This window comes from Panthera pardus, unplaced genomic scaffold (genome assembly GCF_024362965.1).
Source record: "Panthera pardus isolate Hobbes unplaced genomic scaffold, ASM2436296v1 HiC_scaffold_8, whole genome shotgun sequence".
Taxonomy (NCBI): Eukaryota; Metazoa; Chordata; class Mammalia; order Carnivora; family Felidae; genus Panthera; species Panthera pardus.
In genome coordinates, this window is record NW_026527013.1 from 57,168,764 (window position 1) to 57,194,142 (window position 25,379).

The following is a 25,379-nucleotide window of genomic DNA, read 5'->3' on the forward strand; positions in this document are numbered from 1 at the left end:
CCTGGAAGCCACCTGAAGAAAGTGACCAGGTGAGGGAGTAATGTAGCATCCACTGCCTTCTATATAGTAGTGTTCGTGAAACGTACCCCATGAAATGTGCACTATGGGGACACCGGCTGGCTCCATAGGTTGAGCGTTGAGGATCTGACTCTTGATTTTGGCTCAGGTCAGGATCCCAGGGTTGTAGGACTGAGCCCCGAGTTGGGCTCCACACCGAGCTTGAGATTCTCTTTCTCTCTCTCTCTCTCTCTCTCTCTCTCTCTCTCTCTCTCTCTCCCTCTGCCCCTCTTCCCTGCTTGCTCTCTCTCTCTAAAATTAATTAAAAATAAATGTGAAAAAAATGAAACGTGCACCATGACGTGTGCACTAGGAAGTGTAGTGTTCATTTCACCGGCCAGATGAGCACTGAGAGGCAGCCATTGGGTCTCGCAGGGCAGCTGTGGTGGGTGACAAGGTGAGATCAGAATGGCATGTGTAGCCGAGGCAGCTCTTTCTAGAAGTTCTGCCCTAAACCGGACAGAGAGAGGGGTGGTAGGTGGGGGAACCTGTATGCTGGGGAGGGTTATTTCATTGGTTGGCTTTCGTTGTTGGTATTAAGGTGGAGATATTACAGCACATTTACGTGACTATGCGAATGACCCTACAGAGTGAATCAGCAGGAAGGGGTTGGGGGGGGGGGGGGGGTAATGACAGACTCGGTCAAATACCAGTTACTAGACCAGGTAGCACACGCTCGGCGTCCCTGGGGACACTCTGTTGCTTTGCAGCCACATTTTACTTCTTGGAAAATTCCGAGGCATATCCGCCCCCGTCCCACTCTCCACACTCTGTTCTCAGTGGCTTCCTCTTCCCGACTTCATTGCCTGTGGCCTATAGTCACCTAATGAGAATGGCGGCTGGGCTGGGTCACTCCAGACCTTGCCTCCCAAACTTCCTCCCACGTGGCAGGGCCACGGAGGTGTGGGCCCGGAGCCAGTGGCCTGAGCGTGAATCCCAGCAGCTCCAGAACTGAGTTGTGAGGCTTGAGGAAGTTACTCTGGCTGTCTGTGCCTCTGCAAAATGGGGGTAATGGCAGTACCTACTTCCTAGGGTTGCTGCGAGGAAAATGTTTAAAGCACTGAGAACAGTGCCTGGCACCTAGTAAGCATTCTGAAAGATGTAGTTGTTGTTTTTGGTTATTGTTGGTAATGCACAAAGTTGCACTTGGGGCAGGGTTTCCAAGACTCAAGTGGCTGTGGGCATGTGGGGAGAGGAGGGACCAGGGTGCCAGCGCTAGCCTATACTAGGAAACTTGTAAATAAGGGCTGGGTCCCTCCGTCTCATATTGTTTGTTGAAGCCCTTAAATAATTTAGGGGGAAAGCAGCATTTCAGAGTGGGAAGACGTAGATATTGTCAAGTTCGGCCTCCAACTCTGTTCAAAATTCCAGCCCATTGAAGTCCCTTACCTCCTTACATACCTCCTTGGCCCAGAAGCTCATTACCTTACAAGACAGCCCATTCTGTTCTTGGTCAGCAATCCCTGTGAGAAAGTCATTCCTCACAGTGAGCTAAAACTGCCTCCTTCTGATTCTCCAAATCTCATCTTTGCTTCCCCCTCCTTCTCTCCTTCTGGGCAAGCATCGCCCTCTGGGGCCATAAAAAGGCTACTTGTCTCCACCTTTGAGTCTTGGAAACAGTGACCCCATACCCTCGTGTCTTCTCTTCTCCGGGCTGTATGAGCCTATGGAAACCTCACATGGCGTCATGCTTAAACAAGAATACCCGCCCATGGCCTTTTCACACTGACGGCTGCCAAGCCAGATCCCTGTTCTCGGCTTGCATTACAGGAGCTTGAATACAGGACTTAATCAGTCAGAGTTATTGGCTCGTAAAGCACAAAAGTTTAGGGGCTCCTGGTTGCTCAGTCGCTTGAGCATCCAGCTCTTGATTTCTGCTCACGTCATGATCCCAGGGTCCTGGGATCGAGCCCCGCATTGGGCTCTGCACTAAGCGTGGAGCCTGGTTGGGATACTCTCTCTCTCTGCCCCTCTCTCCCAGTCGCGTGCTCGTGCTCTCTCCCCAAAATAAAAAATTTTAAAAACACACACACAAAAGTTCAGGGTTAGCCCTGATCCAGCAACCCAAATCATGTCATTAAGGACGTCGTTTCTGTTGTCATCTTCAGGCTCTCTCTGTAGCTCCCTGCATCTCCAGCCGGCCCCCTGGGCTGTCACATCTCCCCTACGTGTCCTCAGACCTCACCAGGCAGGGAGCCAGCGGGTCCGCGAGAAACCCCAGCAGACAGTTCCTTTGGTCTCATTGGCTACCTGTGCAGGCCTGGGCCAATCACGGTGGCCAGGGATGGGCTCATGCTAATTAGCATGGGGAGGAGCCACGCGCCACGCCCTCCTCTGAGCAGACTAGCTACTGGTGGTAGGGGTAGGTGAGCAGGTGAGACATCTGGGTGGCAGTCGGGGAAGCTGCCACCAACGGGGAGGAGGTGCTGGGTGGCCCCAGGCGGCCGATGCCCTGCTCTGGGTCCCGAGTGCAGTCCCGCAGATCCCCTCTTGTTTGGCTCAGCAGACAGTCCCCCCGATGCTGAATCCACCAAACAAACACTGGGCACCCACACCTGCTAGGACTCTCTGCAGTGCCGCGTCCCCGTGTCCCACTCACTCTGGAACGGCTGCTGTCGTTTCCCTGACACGCATGCTGGCCAAGCTGGCTCCTCTGAATACTCACACAGGCCTGATCACCAGAACGCAAGCAGAGATGGGAGGACCTCAGAGGTCATCGGCTCCAGCGACCCATCTGCAAAATAGGGACCAAGTCCCACTGCCACTTCCTCATTGGCAAGGCCAGGGCTGGCACCAAGGCCCCTGCTTCATCCACGGTGTCGTGTGGCTTCTATCTTTACAGTGGTCTGTGTGGGCAAGGACTGACCGGTGACTTCAAACAGCAACTCCTGAACTGAGCAGAAGGGTCCTCGGTTTCCAATAATACTTGGCCCCGGAGAGATCCACTGAAGTGAATCTGCACAAAATGGGACCAAAGAGAGTGGCCTGTGTCTGATCTGACTGAGGCTTTAACTTGAAAAATAAACCCAAAATGTATTAAAGTGAGTTTCTTGTGCTACTTAGCAGATAAAACCAGGTGATGTTTTCAACTACTTATTCCTTCTTTTTTTTTTTTTTCCATTGTACCATGTATACATAACATACAACTTAACCATTGTAGCCATTTTTTAGTGCACAGTTCAGTGGCGTTAAGTACATTCACACTGTTGTGCAACCATCCCCCCACCCATCCACAGAACCTCTCTCATCTTCCCAAAATGTAACTTTGTCCCCATTAAACACTAACTCCCCATTCTCCTGGCCCCCAGCCCCCGGCACCCACCCTCCTACTTTCTGTCTCCAGGAATCTGAGCGCTCTAGGGACCTCACAGAAGTGGGATCATACAGCATTTGTCCTCTGATGACTGGCTTCTTTCACTGAGCACCAAGTCAAGTCTCGTCCATGTCGTAGCGCGTGTCGGTATTTGCTCCCTTTGGGAGGCTAGATAATATTGCATTGTATGGATAGATCACACTTTATCCATTCATCCATCAGTGGACACTTGGGTCACTTCTACCTTTTGAATCATGCTGCGGTGGACAAGGGTGTGTCAACATCTGCTTGAGTCCCGGCTTTCAGATCTTTTGGGTACATACCCAGAAGTGGTCTGCCGGGTCACACGGCAATTCTGTTTTTCACTTTTCACTCCTTTTTTAAAAGCAATCTTCATGACTGTAGGACAGTGTATTAATTCTTAGATGTAGACTGTTTCCAGGTTGATTATATTCCTTTTGGAATAATTTTCCCAACAAAACTGTGTGAAAACACAATGGGGCGTCCTTAACGTCACATTTTCTTGTTGTTGCAACTTGGTCATGAGGAGGGTCTCTTATGCAAAAATATTCGAGACTTTTGATCGTTTTTCTAAGGGCTTTTCCCAGTCCCCCAAGTCTCTTCTGGTACTCCTGGACCTTCCTAATCCTGTTGATTTTTCTCTTGTTCTGTTGTAAACTGGCCCAACTCTGCCACATTCCCACCATCAGTAGCTTTGCCTGTGAGTCCCATGGTTCCCCAGTACCCCTTCAATGACACCCCCACAGCCTCTTCTTTTCCAAGATGTGAAATTTCACTTCACAGCCCTTTCTTTTCTATTGGGCTGTTACATCCGACAGGGAGAGGTTGAGTAACAACAGATTCTGAAGAGATGAAAGACAGATGTGGGTATAAAATGAAAGAGGAGGAAAGGACTAGTTTAATAAGCAGCCAGTTCATTAGTGAATATTTTCATGCTAGGATAGATTTGTTTTTCTTTTTTTCCCTTGATTTTGTAAGGGCAGTGACACGGACCCTGAAGATTCAAGTGAGAACCTTAGAATATCAAGAACATTGATTGATGAGGGTGAAGTAGGTTCTCCAAAGCCCAATTAAAAGTAACTGAAACAATTAAGACTTTTAAAAAAAATCTCTCCCATAATAAGAAGTCCCGCGGTGGGAGGTCCAGGACTCTCAGCAGCTGAAAGATATCAGGGCTCTTGTTCAACTACTCCATAATTCTCTCAGCCATTTCCTCATGGTCACAAGATGGCTGCCAGTGCTTCAAACATATCCACACGACAAAGTCCAAAGGCAAGAAGAAAGGGCATTTTCTTTCCTGATTTATTTTTAGTAAGGGATAAAAATCCATTCCAGAGGCTCCCCAGAAGATTTTTCCTTTAGCCTCCTTGGCTAAAATTAGATTGCAGCCTGTGCCTTAGGTGCAAGGGACACTGGGACAGGGAGTGTCTGTCATGGAAGTCTGACTCTAACATCCTGGCCGTTGGGTGGGGAGCCAGGAAGGTCAACCACAGGGTCTTCTTCAGGCACATCATAGACAGTTCACCTGTGCAGAGTAAGCAGTGGCAGAGGGTGGGTCCACATCCCACACTGCCGGCAGGAAGCTGGCCAAGCCCCCTCCTCCCTCTCAGCACCTGTGTCTTCTCCCCTGCCCACAGGTCAGAGGGCACCCAGCTCCCAATCTCCTCACGAGGCAGCCCAGAGCCAGAAGCCAAGAGTGGTGAACCTGAGGAAAGTGGGACCAGAAGCCCAGACACCTCTCCAGAGGGAGCCTGGCAGTCAGACAGCAGCTCCGGGAACAGACCCCTGGACGAAGGTTTGTCCCTGCACACAGTGTTCGCTGGGCTCAGCCATGGGCAGGCACGGAGGGGCCGCTGGGTGCCATCTTTCCCGTTTATCTTCAGAGCCCCTTGCCTGCCCCTGCCTTGGGCACCAGGACATGTTAATGACCGTGACTGTAATGATACCACACACACACACATGCATATATACATGCACACATACACAACACACATACACACAGCACCAGGAAATCCCGAGGACGAGAAACAAACCGTCAATATTGGGAACACGATTCACGCAACCAAAACGTCATGGATCAGTCACCTCAACCCTGGTTCTGTTTGGTCCGGGACAGTTTCTTTTTTTTCTTTTTTAACATTTATTTATTTTTGAGAGAGAGAGAGACAGAGCGTGAGCGGGGGAGGGGCAGAGCGAGAGGGAGACACAGAATCCAAAGCAGGCTCCAGGCTGTCAGCACAGAGCCCGACGTGGGGTTTGAACTCACGAACCATGAGATCGTGACCTAAGCCCAAGTCAGACACCCAACCGATTGAGCCACCCAGGCGCTCTGGTCTGGGACAGTTTCTATTGAAACAAAACGCAAGGGCCCTGAGCCCACCCAGCTGGGACAGTCAGGCTGGAGAGACGGGTGTCCCAAGTCAGGATACCTGAATCAGTGGTTCCCAAACCTGCCAGGTGGCCCGGATCACAGATGCCCAGGCCCACCTCAGATCTGCTGCTTCTGATTCTCCTCTCCCTCTACGGGGGAAGGCATGCACAGCTTTGCTGCTCAGGCTACTGTCTGTCTGCGAGGGTCAGGCCATTGTCACTGTCAAACTGGCCCGAGTTAGATGGAAGGTACTGTGCAGGGAATTAATTAAAAAGTCCAAGTAGGCTTTGGGCACAGCCGAGATGTCAGCAGAGCTGCACCCCTTGCTGCCTTGCCTTCGTGGACCCATCGTGCGGAAGGCGCTCCCCTCTTACTGACCAGACAGCCCCCAGGAGCTCCAGACCCACACCCTCCAACTCCCAGGCCAGGAGAATGCAGGCCCTTCTCTTCCCTGGAAGTTTGAATCAGATTTTGGCCTGATTGTCCTCGGCCCGCCCTGGGTCTGCTGCCCTGGCTGAACCAGTCCCGTGGCCGTCTAGTCTGCACTCTGCCTGGCCAGGCTGGACATCTGTGTCCCCGGGGCTGGGGTGGAGTGGGGAGGAAAGGGAGGGCTCCCCTGGAGAGATATTCGGGGGCTGTCCCCCCCCCCCAGAGACACAGCCTGATGCTGGGTGACGGGACACCAGGAGGCCACAACCGACCCGGGGTTTCTGATGCACAGCCAGACTGGGGGACACCAACCAGACACAGCCATGCTGGGGATCACACAGAGTCACGCGTATGACTGCTCTTCCTCTGCATCCCCTGCCCCCCCGCTCGAGTGTCAAAGGCATGCAGCCCCCTGCAAGCTGAAAACCTGTTCAACCTGGTGTGTGTGCCAGCAGAGCCCCAGCCCCCACCCCACGGCTTTCCTGGCTGGGATGGCCATATCCTCAAATGGGAATAATATTGCATCTCTGAGGGCACAGACAGGTCCTGGCTGGTTGTGTCATCGTAGAAAGCGAAGAAGAAAAAGGGCTTCTCTCTCTCAGGGTCCCTGGGTAGAATGTCAGGGAGGGGCTCCGGGTGGCCGGCTTGGCTCCTGGTGGAGCCTTGGTGGCTTCCCCCTGGGGCAGGCTGTCTGGTTCCCTCCCTCTGTCCCTTGTCCCCACATCCCGTGTTTCTCCAGCAGTGGACGGGCAGCTGTTCCGCTCAGTGGAGGGCCAGGCCGCCTCCGACGAAGAAGAGGAGGCCCAGAAGTGTCAGGAAGAGCAGAGGTCACTGGCCAAGGTCAAGACGCTGCTGGCTCGCCTCTCCAGCTGCAGGAGTGGGTATGTGTGCCACGGGGGGCGGCGGGGGGGGCGCGAGAGGCTCAGAGCCCCTTCACACAGTGACAGAACTTGAGCTTAGGAGGCTGACAGGCCTGATTCTGTCCCCTAGTCCATAGGAGGGAAGTGATCAGATGCCCCGCCCCCCACCCCCGGCATGTGCGGGGATGAAATGAGGGGACTGGCAAAGGCACACTTTGTGAGGGGCTTTAATGACCATTGGTGTCTTCTCAGTCCCCTGGCCGCTATCCCAGGACATGGCCCACAGCTCCGTGTAATTCCAGGACATACCAGACCGTTCCTTACCCGGTCGCTCCTGCGAGAAACAGCGTTTACGGTGCCCTCCTCCAGCCTGGCCCAGGTCAGGGGCCTTCTGACTCCCCAACTTATGTAATCCTCATAACCACCCTAGAGGGGAGAAAGACCCAGATGCCTGGGGCACCTCAGACAAGTCTCCTGACTCCTCTGAGCCTCAGCTTCCTCGTCTCTAAGGCAGGCAAGAGGTTTGTGAAGATTTGTTGTCAAGGCTATAAAATGCCTAACAGGTGCCTGACCGCAGTAGGTACGCCACCAAGGGGCAGCGCTGATGTTTATTATTATCTTGTATGGTGCTCTCAGCTTTCCAGGACTATTGTCACCACCGACCCTTAAGTCAACAACAAGCATTTATTAAGCACCTACTTCATGCCAGACAAATCTGGAGGCTCTGAGAGAACGGCAATAAACAAGACAGCAGCCCTCCTCTCCTGGAGCCCCTATTCTAGTGAGTGGTGACAAGTAGGAGGAAAATAAGGTGAAGCAGCAGAAGAGGGAGGGGCGAGGAGATGCCAGGAAGGCCACTCTAAGAAGACGCTATTGGAGCAAAGACCTGAAGGAAATGAGGGAAGAGCATTCCGGGAAGAGGGGACAGCAAGAAGTGCAAAGGCCCTGAGGCATGTTGGAGGGGCAGTGAGGAGGTTTCTGTGGCTGGAGCACAGTGAGTGGAGATGGATGACAGGGAGGCCAGGGAGATCAGAGGGGCACATTGGGTGAGGCCTTTGGCTTTTCCTCTCAGTCAGATGGGGAGCCATGGGAGGGGTACTGACCAGGGGGTGCCATGGCCTGGCTTTTAGACTCGGTGGCAACACCCACTTTCTGAGGCTGGAGCAGACTCTGGAAAGCAGCCCCACAGTGCTGGTGCTCTCCTTTGCTGCAGGTGTGATGAACAGACAGCCAAGAAGCTCGTGACTTACTTCGGCCACTTTGGCAGTGCTGACCATGCCTGTAACCTGGGGGAGCTGGAGGCTCGCATCGCCGTGCTGGTGGAGCAGACCCTGGGGACACCTGGGGAGGAGGTCAGCTGAGCCCCAGAGGCCGAGGTCTGGACCAATGCTAAAGTCTCTCATAGCTGGAAGAACCCTGAGGGATGTCAGCCAAGTCCTGTGCCCTGTTCACAGATGGGTAAACCAAGACTCAAAGAGATTTGTCGTAGATTTAATGAAGAATATTTTGGTTGCAAGTTAAAGGAACCGTCTCAGAACAGCTTGCGTGCAAAATAGGTATTTGTTAGAATATGGAGCTGGCAAGAACAGCCGAGGAGATGAGCGTCAGAAACAGCTGGATCCAGCGACTCAGACTAGATTGTTGCCACCTATCTGCTCTGTGTTTCTCTTGGCGCTGGCCTCATTTCGCCCTACTTCAGAAAGGCTTCCTCCGTATGGTGGGGAAAGGGACCACAGCTCCAGCCTCCCACTGGCCCACCTAAGAAAGCCCAGGGGGATAAGAGCCCAATATACTAAACCTCAGGGAGGAATGCAAACCGGCCCAGCCTCGGTCATGGGAGTGTCCCTGGGCCAGTCCCTGTGGTAGCCGGGCAAGATTCAGTGATTAGCAGCTCCGTCAAAGTCAGATGAGGGGGAGGAGGGACACTGCCCCCCAGGAGAGTTATGGAGGGTAAGGGAGGGAGCCGACAAATAACACCAACAGCCAATGGCGAGGTGTCTCCGTTTCAATGAGACCGCTTGGCCTTTTTTCTCATCTCTCCACTCCGAGCAACTTCTCCATCCCACAGTAATCAAGTGTGGAGTGCTACTGAGAGTCGCCATTTCGTTAAGCCCCAGCACATTGCGCTTTTGCCAACTGTCGTTTTGAGAGAAGATCGTTTTATATTTATATACCTGAAATTCTAAACCCATGCTGTCTTTGACATTGGTCTGATGCAGTTCCACAAGGCATAGCCACCACCCCTTTTCTAAGTAAATTTCCAGGAAGTGGGGATCAGGAGAGTTACTGAGGCACACGAGCTGTGTCCCCAAGCCCACCTTCCAGGCCCGTCTGCAAGGAGGCATAGGCACCACGCCTTCTCTGTCCTGCCCAAAGCCCAAAGAGGACTCAGAGTGTCCAAGGGCACCACGTCTTCAGCTGCTTCTCTTTCCCTCCATCAGTGCTAAGAACAGGGACCACCTTACTCCTGGCATCCCTGCTTTAGAAAGCAGATAGCCGTGTGACACTTTATGACTGCCTGGCATCTGCCCCCTAGTGGGTATCCCAGTGGATACCCACGGTCTCAGTGCTCCTCTGGCCAAGGGTGGGCCAGTGACTCACACTGGCCCAATCAGGCCCCTCTCCTGAGGCCTTCCATCTTGAGAGAGATGGGAGAGTTGCTGGAAAGTGTTCTTCTCAGTTCTGGCCCCTGGACAAGAGGCCTGAGACCGTCCTACTGTCTCAGCCCCCACTGCTGCCCCATCCCTGAGCTTCTCCATCCACCGGTCTGTTCTGGGAATGACCCATAGCCCACTAATGAATTTTTTTTTCTGTTTAAGCTAGCCAGAAAAGTTTCTGTTGCTTGCAACCAAAAAAAAAATTTTGTTTTCATTTAAATTAAAAAAAAAAAAAATATATATATATATATATATATATATATATATATATGAAAATAAAGCATATGCATAGAGAAGGGAAAATGAAGTTCTCCACTAGAAACCAAAATATGCATATTCTCACATTAACCCAACACACTGTGCGACCTTAGGCCAGACATGCAGCCTCTCTGGGCTGTGGGGGGGGGGGGGGGGCAGAGGGGGCCAGATGACCTCTGAGAAAGGGTCAAGGCAAGCTGTGGGTCCTGCCCGGAGACAGCACGGTGAGTGTGGGCGCTGAGTCCCCATTGGTCCCCACAGGCAGAGCTGCAGCGGAAGGTGGAAGAGAATGAGCAGCTGAGGCTGGAGCTGCAGATGGTGGAGACAGAGAGGGTGCGGCTGTCCCTGCTGGAGGAGAAGCTGGTAGACGTGGTGCAGCTCCTGCAAAGGCTCCGGGACCTGGTAGGCTCACAGGAGGTGGCCCACCCAGGGCAACGAGAGGGGCTCTCAGAAGGGGGCACCGGCCTATGTTGGGCACCTGGCTCTGAGCTTTCCTCACATTAGGCAGGTGTTATCTCCACTTTCCAATGCAGAAAAGGAGGCTCAGGGAAGGCAATTAAAAATAAGAGGAGGCTCTCTAATTTGTTCTATAAAGCTAACCTAACTTTGATTTCAAAACCACAGAAGGATGAATATAAGAAAGGAAAATCATAGGGGAGCCTGGGTAGCTTAGTTGGTTAAGCATCCGACTTCGGCTCAGGTCATGATTTCAGTTTGTGGGTTTGGGCCCCCGCATCGGGCTCCATGCTGACAGCTCAGAGCCTGGAGCCTGCTTCGGATTCCATGTCTTCTTCTCTTTCTGCCCCTTCCCCACTCACTTGCTTTCTCTCTCTTCTTCAAAAACAAATAAACATTAAAAAAAAAGAAGAAGAACAGTAAGGACCCTCCTTTACCAGATAAGGAGTCTCAGCCGACTACATCTCACAAACCTCACGGATATTGGTGAAATGTTAGAAGGAATCCTTCTAAAGTCAGAATCAAGACCAACATGACTGTCCTCACTGTCTGTATTCCAGCTAGTTGTTCTAGCCAATGCGATAAGACAAGAAAAAAAAAGAAAAGGTGTAAGGATTAGACAAGAAGACATTAAGCTATCAGTAATTATATATCATATTCATCTACACAGAAATACCCAAGAGAATCCATAAGGAAATTATTGTAATTTCTTGGCAAGGTGAATGATAAAATATCAGAGTACAGAAATCAAGTGTGTTCCTAAATAGCATCAGCAAACTATTTTTAAAAAAAATTTTTTTGAGGGGTGCCTGGGTGGCTCCATCAGTTAAACGTCCAACTTTGGCTCAGGTCACAATCTCATGGTTTGTGGGTTTGAGCCCCGCATCAGGCTCTCTGCTGTCAGCACAGAGCCTGCTTCGGAGTCTCTGTCCCCACTTCTCTCTGCCTCTCCCCCAACTCATGTTCTCTCTCTCTCTCTTTCTCAAAAATAAATAAACATTTAAAATTTTTTCTTGAGAGACAATTAACTTGGAATTACAGCCGCTGTAAGGTGAAAGTGGGATCTGAACCCGGCTTGCGTGAGTTTTAAGCAGGCTATTACCTGTGCACCAGACTGCCTAGGATACAGAACCAGCAAGGCCCAGGCCAGATTAGCACAGCCTGGGAGAAGAGCTGAGGGGCAGCCAGCACCAGCAGGCAGCTTCTGGCCATGCAGCCTGTGGGTAAATGCTGGTTCTTCTGCCTCCTTGCTGGGTAGCTATGGCCGAATGTCTCATTCTTTCTCAGCACTGCTTTTTTCACCCATTAAAAGGAGCCTAATAATATAAGCTGTTGCAAAGGTTACATGAGACCATGCATAGAAATGCTCTTATTCATGTTTATTTCCCAAGTGCCTACTTCTCCTTGAGCACATGAGTGGTAATCCACAAATATGTGATCTTTGATGGAATGGGTCCTGCATACCACTCGATCCACCCACCAAAAGTCTCTGAGAAGCCCAGCAAGCAGTGTTGCCAGCCTAGGGCCAGGGGGCCAGGAAGGGAGGGGGGTAGTGACTCTCTGTGCCCCAGGGAGCCATACAGAACCCCGTAGGGGCCACCAAGTCCGACCCACTGAACGAGGACACAGCAGCCACAGTGCAGTCCAGCCCTGTCTCTATTTCTTTTTTAGAACATATCGAAAAGAGCCCTGGGGAAGATTTTGCTGAACACGCTGGATGCTTGCAAGGACCCCACACATGGTAGGAGATCTCTCCTGTCTATCAGAGCCTGGACAGCATCTGACGGTAGCCTGACTCAGCACTGTCTGTCCTGAGTGTCTTGTCTGCAAAATTCCACTGTCATTACCACCCTGAAAGTACATAGTCAGGAACAGTTCAAAATGCTATTTGACAAGAGCAGGGGAACAGAAGTCCTGGGGAGAAGAGCCCAGCAGAAGCTAGCAGGGATAAAAACCCACAAGGGAACTGGGCAGGGTTCCCTGCTCTCAGTTCAGTCGGCAGGCTGACTATGGGCCAGGCTCTGGAGAGGCACCTCACATGGTTTTAACCCCCTGCATCACGACAGCAGCCCACTGAAGAAGGTTCTGTTATTGTGCCCATTCCACAGATGGAGAGACTGAAGCACAGAGAGGCCAAGTGCCAGCTGCACCCAAAGCCTTAGGTCTCTCCTTTAAGCACTGAGCTACATGGTCGCCATTTTTGGATAAAGTTCAGGGGCAGTAGGATTACATCAGTGCCAGATTGTGTCTTGTGAAATCAAGACGAGCCAGGCCAAGCTCTCTCCTCAAAGGGCCTCACACGCTAATGGGATGACCAACTGGTCATAAGCCTTTGCTCGCTAGCCTCACAGGGCATTGCTGGGCAAGGCTTGGGTATGTCTAGCACCTGGAATGGCCCCTGGAATTGAGAGGGAGGTCAGAAATTATGTGCTAGGAGCCGGCTTCTCTGGGGTCCTCAGTGGGAGTAAGACAAGAGAGGGCTGGGGAGGGCCCCAGAAAGAAAAGTGGCTCTGTGGGCCATGGTGAGCAAACTGACGTGCCCTCCCTGTCTACTCTTCCCTTCCAGAGGGGAGATCTGGACCCTCAGCCATCCTGGACGCCCTGCACACGGCTTTGGCTGGCTGTGAGCTCTTGCGGAGAGAGCCCTCGGCACCAGCCTCCACGGCTCCTGCACTCGCCAACCCCCTCCTCATCTCCTGCTGAGGCCACTGGCCCAACCTGTGGGCACCTGGGTCAGCCCGACCTCCATCAGACCAGCCTCCATGTCAGCCTGACCAGCATCACATCTTCAGAACCCTGGAGACCCAGACTCCTTCTGAGACTGGACTTAACCCCAGAGCCTCCCACGACAGAGCCTGACAGACATCCTTTCCTTTCGTTCCTCACAGATTCCCTTGCGTTCCTGCTGCCAGAGTTCACGTTCAAACCCTGAGGCTGCTGGATCAGCCCATACCTGCTGCTGCTTCCCCTGCCCTCAGTGCAGAGTTGCCTACATTCATGCACAAACCGGCCCAGAATCCCCTCCCTGGGCTCCTGGAGTCTATTCCCCTTCCAGCACTGCCCCCTTCCTGTCACCCATGTGCCTGATGCAGGCACACTGTGCCCAACCTCCAGGCCACACAGGCTGGGGAAACATAAGGAGGGGGTGATCACTGCAGGCTTCCAGGTAGAGGCTGCCCTTGAACTAGCTCTAGATGAGAGGCAGGATTTCGATGGACAGAGAGAGGAGAGAAGGACATTAAATGCTAATGTGAGGAAACAGCAAGAGCAAAGTGTGGGGCCAGAAAGGGCCCCCATTAGTACAGTACCTGGAACACCTCTTTCACAAGCATGCAGTGGATACTGGGTTTCATGGGGTCACAGGAGAGAGTAAGACAAGCTGCCCGTTCTCACCTACCTTAACATCTCATAGGAGAGAAAGATGCGTTGGCAAATAGCGCAACATGCATGAAATCAGTGCTAAATCAAGGTAAAATAGTTACTCAGGAGTCCAGCCTAGAGGGGTTCATCCGAGCCAAGGAGGGCAGATGCAACACAGAGGGGAATGGCAGGGGTGAGGCCAGGTGCCTGGGGGGACAGTGGCAAGGTCGGGAGTGGGGGAACCCAATAGCAGATGAGGATCCGGGACTTGCTTCCACAGGCGATCAGGAGCCACTGGAGGATTCTGAGCTGCCCCATGGAGCATGGATGGAGAGGAGGGAAGAAGAGGCAGCTGCAGGTCCGTGGAAGGAAGGCGGCACCAGCAGCTTGGGGCCAAAGCTACAGGGATACAGAAGGGGATCATGGGAGAAGGAGGACCAAGGGGTACCCAGGGGGAGCCTGGGAGCAGCAGACACTCCAGGGCAGGGCAGCAGGGACTGGGGACAGACAATGACCGACCTCCTCTCTGACCTCAGACACTCAGCACCTTGGATGGGGCCAGAAGGCATCAGGGAGCCACTGCAGGCTCCTAAGCAGGGTGACACAGGCCCCAACCCAGTTTCTCTATGGTTCCTCTGGGAATGGAAGGAAAGAGACCAAGGCCAGTGGCCATTCCAGGGGGCCACCTCACCCCTGGTCCTGTCAGATGAGCCAGGCTTTTTTGAGAAGGCCCCTAGGACTCTTCAGGGGCCAGTGGGCAGGGAAGAGCCTTGAGGAGGCTGGTCTGAGCCCTGAGGAGGGGGCTGCCCCCAGCTTGCTCCTCTCAGCTCAGCCTGAGCCCACCAGGCCCGCCTCCCCCGGCTGTGCTGCTGACTGCATGACCCAGGTTGAGCCTCACCTGTGCCCCACCCAGTGAGAAGGGCCAGCTGTTCTGTATCCTGACCATGGCAGCAAGCATAGGACGCTACACGTGTGTTAAGATTCACAGACCTGGAAGCTGTCCTCAAAAAAGTCAACTTGACCGTTATGTTAATAAAACCCAAGAGCCACCGGAAGACACATTCCTACAGTGCCTCCAGGTCTAGCCACCTGAAATCTGCAGACAGAGGCACAGAGGGCTCTCATAGGCTATAGTCACAGTAAGCTTCATCCTCGGGATGTCCCTCATTAAAATCTGCTCTTACCAACTGCCCGGCCATCCGTGGTTCATCGCCACACTTGTATGCCCCTCAGCTCATTGGAGGCAAGTTGAGGTGGATTAGGATGGAGAAGTGCCCAGAGAGCGTAGGTGAGCTACCGGGTAAATCAGCATCCAAGCCTGGAGCAGGCCTGTTTTCGGCCCGTATCTCATGTACTTTCTACCACAGCCAGCTGTCTCTGGCTAGGAAACTCTGGGCTCGCTAAGGGTTTGGGGTCTGGATTAGTTAGGGTACAGGCTAAATTGCCTTGATAAAGAGACCCCAAAATACTCTGGGTCCAAGAGGATAGAACTTTACTTCCCTGCTGTAAGAATCCAAAGGTGCGTGGTCCTGGTTGGCAGAGCAGCTCTGCTCTATGTGGTCACCCACGGACCCAGGTCCCTTCCACTTTGTGGCTCTGCCATTCCGTAGAGTGATGTCCTCCCTTGCACTGTGGAAGCCAATTCATCAGAATTGTATCTGCCTTCCAACCCATAGGAAGGAGGAGAGGGGAAGGGAAGGAAAGGCTCTCTGGCTCACAAGGTTTCTACTTACACCCCACTGGCCATGCCTAGCTGCAAGGGAAGCTGGGAGATGTAGTCTGTGGCTGGGCAACCATGTGCCCAGTTTCCAGTCCAGCATGTAAGGAGCTTGGGAGTCATCAGCCCATCCTAACGACAAGTAAAAAGCTGAACAAGCTGGAAATTCAACAAATCCTCTTAAATCCATGAACGTCACAGGACAAAGGCTGCCCCCCAAATTGGAGAGACAGACTGCCGAATGCAGAGAATCACAACTTGCCAAAGCAGAAGCCACCTTCTCAGGAACCGGTACCAGAATAGGAAAAGCTCAACTGTGATTGACAAATTGGTGGAGGCTCAGTGTGCACAGGTATGAGAGTTAAAAACTCCAGGGTGACCCAGTCACGGAAGGGGTGGAGTCCCACACCTTTGTGAGCTTTACCTTCTGAAGCTCTACCAGGTCCTCACAGTGAAACTCAGAGAGGAAAAAAACCTGCTTCTCACAGTAGAAGGGAAATATGCCATGTTGAAATACGCCAGAACACTCTGTTTTTCTTAACAAGGCCCTTAAGAGAAACTATTTTGCCAGAGCTTAACTTATTGGGGTTTTATCAGAGCCTATATTAATTTTAGACAGAGCAGACTTCAGAAAAGGAAAAATGTTGAGGCATTATGTAATGCCTCTTTATATAATGATGATAAAGGGTCAGTTCTCCAAGAAGACATAACAATCCTTAATGTATATGCGCCTAACAACAGTGTCAAAATATATAAAGCAAAAACCAGTAGAACTACAAGTTGAAATGGATGGATCCACTATTATATATGGAGACTTCAACTCCCCTTTAACAGAAATGGGCAGATCCAGCAAGTATAAAATCAGTAAGGACACAGTTGAACTCAACAGTACCATCAACCAACTGGATTTAATTGATACCTATGGAGGACTTCATCCAGAAAATACAGAATGCACATTTTTCTCAAGATCACATGGAATATTCACCAAGATATACCATATTCTGGGTCATAAAACACACCCTCACAATTTCCAATGTGTTCTGTATGCTCTCAGACCATAACAGAATTAAACTAGAAATCAATCAACAAAAGTAGGTGGAAAATCTCTCAATATGTAGAAATTAAACAACATACTCCTAAATAACATGTAGGTGAAAGAACAAAAATCAAGAAGACTTAAAAATGCTTTGAGCTAAATGAAAATGAAATAAAATCTACCAAAATTTGTGGGATGCAGTGATTACAGGGAAGTTTATAGCATTGATGCATATATTGGAGAAGAAAAAGATGTAAAATCAAAAACCTAAGCTTCCACCTAGGAAACTAGAAGAATAAGAGCAAATTAAGTCCAAAATAAGCAGAAGAAATAATTTTAAAAATTAGAGCATAAATCAATGAAATTGAAAATGAGAAAACAATAAAGAAAAACAATGAAACCAAAAGCTGGTTCTTTGACAAGGTGAATAGATTCAATAATCCTCTAGCCAGGCTAATTGAGAAAAATAGGAGAAGACACATATTGCTAATATCAGACATGAATGAGTATGTATCACGATGGATCCCATGAACATTAAAAGGATAATAAAGCAATGTTATGAAAAACTTGAAGTCCCCAAATCTGATTACCTAGATGAAATGACCCAATTCCTTGAAAGACACAATTGGCCAACAATCACACAACAAGAAATCTGAATAGGCCTGTATCTACTAAAAAGGTTGAATCAGGGGCACCTGACTGGCTCAGTCAGTAGAGCATGTGACTCTTGATTTTGGCGTTGTAAGTTCAAGCCCCACATTGGATGTAGAGATTACCTAAAATTAAAATCTTTTAAAAATTAAATAAAGGGATTGAATTAATAATTAATAACCTTCCCAAATAGAAAGCACCAGGCCCCAGATGGGTTCACCGGTAAATTTAAGGAAGAAACATTTAAGGAAGAAATTCTTCCAATTTTCTGCAATCTCTTCCAGAAAACAGAAGCAGAGGGAATACTCCCTAACTCATTCTGAGGCCAGAATTACTCTAATACCAAAATTAAACAAAGCTATTACAAGAAAATAAAACTACACGGGATGCCTGGGTGGCTCAGTCTTAAGCGTCCAACTCTTGATTTTGGTTCAGGTCATGATCTCATGGTTCATGAGCCCCATCAGTTCGAGGCCCCATCAAGGCTCTGCACTGACAGGCTGCTTGGGATTCTCTGTCTCTCCCTCTCTCTCTGCACCTCCCCCACTCATGCTCTCTCTCAAAAATAAATAAACATTTTAAAAAAAAGAGAGAAAAATACAGAGCTACATCATGAACACAGGTGCAAAAGTCCTCAAAAAAGTAAATCCATCAATGTACAAAAAGAATTATACACCATCACCAAGTGGGATTTATCCTATGTATGCAAGGCTGGCTCAACATTCAAAAATCAACTAATGTAATCAACACATCAACAGGCTGAAGAAGAAAAAAAATCTCATGATTATATTAATAAATGCAGAGAAAGCATTTGACAAAATCCAACACTTATTCATAATAAAACACCAACCCATCAGCAAACTAGGCATAGGGAACCTCCTCAATTCGATAAAGAACATCTACAGAAAACCTACAGCCAACATCACACTTAATGAGAGAAAAACTAGATAATTTCCAACTAAGACCAGCAACAAGGCAAGGATGTCCCCCTCTCCTTTTCAACACCTTATGTCTCCCACCATTCCTTTTCAACATCTTATTGGAAGTCCCAGCCAATGCAATAAGACAAGAAAAGGAAATGAAAGGTGCTATGGACTGAAAACTTGCATCTCCTCAAAGTTCATATGTTGAAACCCTAATCCCCAGTGGGATAGTATTTGGAGCAGAGGCCTTTGGGAGGCAATTAGGGCATGAGGGTGGAGCCATCATGATAATTAGTGCCATTATAAGAAGAGACCTGAGACTGCTTGCTTCCTCTGTCTCTCTGTCTCTGCCATGCAAGGATACAAGAAAGTGACCGTCCATAAACCAGGAAGAGGGCCCCCACCAAGAATCCAATGATGCTGGCACGCTAATCCAGCCTCCGGAACTGTGAGAAATGTTTGTCGTTTAAGCCCCCCAGTCCATGGTGTTTGTTATTAGCAACCCAAACTGATTAAGTCAAAAGATACACAGATTGGAAAGGAAGAAATACAACTTTCTTTGTGTGCAGGTGACATGATCATCTAAGTAGAAATCCTAAAGAATCAACAACAACAAATTGGAACTAATAAGTGATTATAGCGAGATTGCAAAATACAAGGTTAATATACAAAAGTCATTGCATTTCCTATCAATTAACAAGTAGACCTTGAAATAAAAAACACCACACCATTTACATTAGCACCCCCTAAAATGAAATACTTTGATATGAACCGAGCAAGATATGTGCAAGATCTACATGAAGAAAAATACAAAACTCCAATAAAAGAAATGAAAGAACTAAACAAATGGAGGCATATTCCACGTTCACAGACAGGAAGGCTCAAAAGTATCAAGACATCAGTTCTTCTCAACTGATCTCTCCATTCAGTGCAGCCCCAGTCAAAATCCCAGCAAGATATTTTGTGGATATTGACAAACCGATTCCAAAGTTTATATGGGGAGGCAAAAGGTCCAGAATAACCAACACAATATTAAAGACAAGGACAAAGTTGGAGGACTGACACTACCCAACTTCAAGACTTACTATAAAGCTACAGTAATCAAGACATACGGTGCTGGCAAATAAATCACTGGAACAGAGTGGAGAGCCCAGAATAGACCCACACAAATATAGTCAGCCGATCTCTGAGAAAGGAACAGAAGCAGTACAGTGGAACAAAGATAGATTTTTCAATAAATGGTGCTAGGACAAGTGGACATCCACATGCAAAAAAAAAAAAAAAATTTAGACACAGACCTTACACCCTTCATAAAAATTCAACTGAATCATAAACCTAAATATAAAATGCAAACCTACAGGGGCACCTGGGTGGCTCAGTCGGTTAAGCGTCCGAGTTCGGCTCAGGTCATGATCTCACAGCTCGTGGGTTCAAGCCCTGCGTCAGGTTCTGCGTGGACAGCTCAGACCCTGGAACCTGCTTCGAATTCTGTGTCTCCCTCTCTCTCTGCTCTTCCCTCACTCACGCTCTGTCTCTCTCTCCTTCAAAAATAAATAAAAACATTAAAAAAAATTTTTTTAATGCAAACCTACAAAAACTCCTAGAATGTAAAACAGGAGAAAATCTAGACGAACTTGAGTACGGTTATGAGCTTTTTAAATATAATACCACAGGTGTGATCCATCCAAGAAACCACTGATACTCTGGAATTTGTTAAAATGAAAATCTCCCGATATGAGAAAGACACTGTCAAGAGAATGAGAAGAAAAGCCACAGCCTGGGAGAAAATACCCGCACAAGACACATCAGATGAAATTATTATCTGAAATATACAAAAGAACTCTTAAAACTCAATAATAAGAAAATTAACCACCTGATTTTTTTAATGAGCAAAGACCTTGAATAGACGACTCCCCAAAGAAGATACAGAGGAGGCAAATACACGTATGAAAAGATGTTCAACAACATGTGTCATCTGGGAATTGCAAATTACAACAATGAATTCCACTCCTCACCTAATAAATAGCATGGCCAAAATCAGAAACACTGACAGCACCAAATGCTGGTGAGGATGTGGAGAAACAGGCATTCTCGTTCCTTGCTGATGGGGATGCCACTCTGCTGGTTGGGAATGACACAAGGGCTACAGCCACTTTGGAAGACGCTGTGGCACTTTCTTAAAAATTTAATATGTTCTCACCATACGATCCAGTGGTCACACTCCTTGGTATTTACCCAAAAGAGTTGAAATGTACATCCATACAAAAACTCACACAGGGATGTTTATGGCAGCTTTAATCATAGGTGCCAAAACTTGGCAGCAGTCGAGATGTCCCTCAGTGGGGGATCGGATACATAAACTGTGGCACATCCAGACAATGGGATATCATTCAGCACTAGAAAGGAATGAGCTATCAAGCCATGGAAAGACATGGAGGAACCTTAAATGGATATTACTAAGTGAAAGAAGCTGGTCTGAAAAGACTATATACTGTCCAAGTGCATCTATAGATCATTCTGGAAACGGTAAAACTTCGGAGACGGTAAAAAGAGTGGCGGTTGCCAGGGGTGCAGTGGGGAGGGATGACAGGGTGGAGTGCAGAGTAGTTCAGGGCAGAGAAACTATTCTGTATGAGCCCATGGTAACAGGTATGTCTGTCAAAACGCGTAGAACGAACAACCCCAACAGTGGACCCTAATGTAAGCCGTGGACTTGGGGAGGTGGTGGGGGAGGCTGTGCATGTGACGGGGGGTGGGGAGTATAGGGGAACTCTATACTTTCTGGCCAGTTTTGCTGTGAACCTAAAACTGCTCTAGAAAAATAAAGTCCACTTAAAACTAAATAAAGGAGGGGCGCCTGGGTGGCTCAGTCGGTTAAGCATCCGACTTCAGCTCAGGTCATGATCTCACAGTCCATGGGTTCGAGCCCCGCGCCGGGCTCTGTGCTGACAGCTCAGAGCCTGGAGCCTGTTTCAGATTCTGTGTCTCCCTCTTTCTCTGACCCTCCCTGTTCATGCTCTCTCTCTGTCTCAAAAATAAATAAATGTTAAAAAAAATTTTTTTTTAAATGAAATAAAGGAAGAATGGGTACAGAAGGTCTCTCGGCCACCTTTGCAGTCAACCCCGGGGTCAAGTGCTTCCTGGCCCCTCAGCATTGCTGACTTGCCCCTGGGCGGCCTTCCTCTTGCCCGGTGGGGAGAGCCTGGGACCTCCTCAACTTCAAGACCCTGAACGTGGGTGTGACCTAAGCATCTGCCTGATGCTCTGTTCTGGGTCAAGGTCGGCCTGCTGCCCCCGGCCCCGTGGAACTTGGCCCAGGGAATCTGGCCCCATGCTGCCTCCAGGCGTGACATCCTGAGAAGACCAAGGGACTTAGGGACTTCCCTGGAAAAAGGCCCAAGTCAGGGACCAACAGAAGCCAGGCAGGGTGGGGGTGGGCAGGGTTTCTTTCCTCTCACCTCCACCTCTGACTAATGGCGGCCCTCGTCCACCGCCACACAGCTCAATAGCAGAGCCAGGATTCAGGCCCCAGCCTGTCGCTGTGATAAGCAGGCAGGGCTTGTACCGAGCACCAGAGCCTGAGGTCGCTGACAGAAAAGGTCAGAGGGCACAATTTCCCCAAAAGATAGGGCACACCTTTGCTGAGCCGAAGGCCGGGGTGATGTCTCCTGGGGGAGAAATCGTGGAGCCCAGGGAGCTGCCATCACGGGAAACTTGGGTTTCCTCTGGTCAGAAGCAAAATAAGTGTTCAGCTCCTGAGAAGCCCTCACTGGAAAAGGGGCCTCCCCTGATATTTGGGCCTGAGGATCAATCCCAACTCTGACCCAGAAGTTTCCTGACAGCTGAGCCTCCTGGGAGCTACCATTAACTAATTAATCCCTGGGTAGATGCCTCTCAATAAAGCTTTAGCGTTTCCTTGAGAGCAACCTTACAACTGTGTTAAAGTGTCCACAGTCTTCGATACTCTTCCTTCAACCTGTAAGGCCGAACTCCCTTCCCCGTGAGCATGAGCTAGACTTAGCAATTCAGTCTTCTTTTTTTTAATGTTTATTTATTTTGAGACAGAGAAGGAGAGCACACGCACAGGCGTGAGGGGCAGAGAAAGAGAGGAAGAGAGACAATCCCAAGCAGGCTCCACGCTGGCAGTGCAGAGCCCAGTGTGGGGCTCGATCCCACAAACCGTGAGATCATGACCTGAGCCGAAAACCAAGAGTCTGACGCTTCAGCGACTGAGCCACCCAGGCGCCCCAGCAACCCAGTCTTAACAAAGCCAGTGTGGCAGAATGGGTGGTGTGACTTCTCCTATGCGGTCATGAGAGGCCCTGTGCTCCCTCCTTGCTCCCTGTGTCATGAGGGCACCCAAGCACCCCATGAAAGAGGCCGTGTGACCAGGATCTGGGTCTCCTGTCAGTAGCCTGCGAGGAACCGAGATCTCAGACCAACAGCCATGGCTCACACTCAAGAAGCAGATCCTCTAGCCCTAATCAAGTCTTCCAGAGAATGTAGCCCTGGCTGAGATTCCAAACGGAATATCCAAGCCACTCCCAAGCTCTCAAGCCACGAAATGGCGAGATCATAAACGAACACGTGGTATTGCTACCAGCTGCCAGTATGGGGGACGATTTGTTATGCAGCTGGAGATAACAGATACATTTCCTAATTAAAAAAAAAAAAAAAGGCTTGGGGAGCCTGGGATTCTCTCTCTCCCTCTCTCTCTCTCTGTCCCTCCCCTGCTTGTGTGCTCTCTAGCTCCTTCAAAATAAATAAATAAAGATTTTTAAAAATTAAAAATTAAAAAAAATTTTTAAACAGAACACAGGATAATTTGGATATGTCTGTGGTGGGTGTTTAGGTACATTAGTATATTAATAACCATTGGAGGCCTGACAATAATCACTAGCACGTTGGAAGGAGGACAAGGGTCCCCCCCAGGCACAGAGCTGGCTGACTAAATACACCCTGGCAGGAGGGCAGCATGGGAGTCCAGAGGACCAGTGCGGCAGGGGAGGGAGTAGGCAACCAAGAATCAGGGAGGTAACAGGGTTAAATTGTAGCGTAGGGCTAACCTGTAGCTTTAAGAAATAACAGCTTTGTTTTAACACTGTAGGTTAAGAGATAACAGCCTTATCCTGTCCATCAAGGGAACAAAAGTTTAAGGAAAATCAACCGGGTTAGTGTTTGATTCGACTGGGGCAAGGGCACGTCTGAACTGTTTCCACCCCCATCTGGGAAACTATTCCTTTGTTCTGTTCCCAGGTAATAAGACAATGTGGTCGGCTATAAAAACTCTGTACCCCGGCTGTTTGAGACCGCACTTGGGTCAGGAGTGTCAGTCCCGATGGATCGGTTTGCCTTGCCTCTCATTGCAATAAACTTGGTTGTGACTGTCACTGGTGCCCACAGTCTTCTGTTTCAGGAGTTATGTGGATGCAACAGTATGTGTTAGCCAGGCTCCAAGTCCCCGGTGCCTGCACCATTGTCCTGTTAGACTTTGCTTACAAAACAAATTCAAAGTTAAGACAATTAGGAATTTCAAGACAGAAGCCACAGAGCATTAAACCCCAATCGTAGGGCCTTTCTGAGTGGGGAGCCCTTGCAACTACACTGGATACATGTCCTGAAGCTGGCGCTGGGTAGAGAGAAAAGCAAGGAGGAGGTGGGGAGTGGGCTAGTAATCCTACCGTGTTTCCAGGAGAAGAGGAGAATTGAGTATTTGTGAATAGCCTCCACATCTATCACTCTTCTCTTGCCTTTTTTCTAGAGAGGATTCTTTGGGATTGTTCAAATGGCCTGAAACTAGTTACAAATGTTTTTCTGGGGGGAAAATGTTTTACTGGGAATTTCTAACTAACACACTTTCTCAGCTTCTGGTGACAAAATTGTGTCGACCTGAAATTGCTCCCATTTCTCCAAACATCCTGTAATTTCACACTCTTGCCACTAGGTGGCGAGCGCACTCACTGAATAGAGGAACTAACAGAGGGTTCAAAATCGCCTTAAGCATGAGGTCTGGGAGTCTGGGATTGAACGCATCCGGATGCCCCTCCTTAGATATTTGCCGTATCTTTGCACTACTTGTGCTATTACCAACTCGATATTTTTCTTAGAATCAGCCCCCCTTTTAAACTTACGGAAATGGCTTTAGGACGAAAAGTTGTTGTGCTCTAATTTAATTGAGAAAGCAGTCCCGCCTGCCGAACCAAGAGAGTAATGTAACAGGAAGTTCACAGAAAATATGACGACTTGTAGCTTCTGACCAGATGCATTTGCGGAGCCTGAGGAGACAAGCAAGGGGCAAAGCCCCAGTGCTCAGGGGTGCCAAGCTAGACTGTCTGATCCTTTCACACAACTGATTTGGGACGCAAAGACGAATGAAAAATTAAATTTTCTTACAATTTACACCCCACTGACAAGTCCTTGAGACAGGCAGAGTGACCTTCCTCTAGGAGCTCGGCTGCCAGATGACGACACTTTGCTCAAGGCAAAAGGCAATCTTAGCCCAACCCTCCAGGATCCTATAAGTCTACTTTAACATGTAAAAATTCCTTTGGAAACATCTTTTATCTATTACCACCCACTCCCCCGCCAAAATATATGTTGGCAATCATACTCCAAGTTTAATGGCCCCCTGGTACACATCTGAAGGTCTCATGACCGAGGTTTTACTGAACAGTAATAAATGACTTTCCCTAACAGAAGCTAGCCCCCAAGGTCCTGGAAACCTTGCTTCCAAATTCCTTAGAGATTTACACTATCCCTAACCCCCTCCCAACCTGAAGGTATATAATCAGTCACCCAACACAACCCCAGTGCAGCTCTTTCTGCCCACGGGTCCTGTCCCCATGCTTTTAATAAAATCACCTTTTTGCAACAAAGATGCCTCAAGAATTCTTTCTCAGCCGTCAGCTCCGGACCCCCACCCCCACTCAAAACCACATCACAACCAAAGAGACGAGAATCCTCTGAAACCACAGACAGATCCAAGGGTGTCAGGCCCACCTTTTATGCCCTGATAGCAGACAGTGCCTTGCCTGTGGCTGGCTGGACCAGCTCGGACTGTACCAGGCTCCAAGCAACGCGCTTCAAGTGCCTGACTCACGCAGCCCTCATGGTTCCCCAGAGAGGCAGCTTCTTTTATTCCTCCATTTTACAGATGAGGAAACTGAGGCAGGGAGAAGCTGAGACTGTTGCCCAAGATCACGGAGCTAGGAAAGTTAGCAACAGGTGGGTTTGGAGCCACGCACGCTGCCCTACAGCCTGGTCCCAGACA

The 25,379-nt window shown here is 49.4% G+C and overlaps 1 protein-coding gene across 1 annotated transcript in view; it reads left to right on the forward strand.

The window, feature by feature from the left end:
* Positions 1-14,969, forward strand: part of EFCC1 (EF-hand and coiled-coil domain containing 1) — a gene marked incomplete at its 5' end in the record, with an annotated part of 41,309 nt that extends 26,340 nt beyond the window's left edge. Inside the window, 6 exons of the mRNA XM_053896722.1 lie at positions 5,029-5,186; positions 6,934-7,072; positions 8,265-8,403; positions 10,228-10,368; positions 12,094-12,163; positions 12,989-14,969. Of these exons, the coding sequence (XP_053752697.1) occupies positions 5,029-5,186; positions 6,934-7,072; positions 8,265-8,403; positions 10,228-10,368; positions 12,094-12,163; positions 12,989-13,125 (784 nt within the window). The remainder of the gene's footprint in view (positions 1-5,028; positions 5,187-6,933; positions 7,073-8,264; positions 8,404-10,227; positions 10,369-12,093; positions 12,164-12,988) is intronic.
* Positions 14,970-25,379: the final 10,410 nt, after the last annotated feature.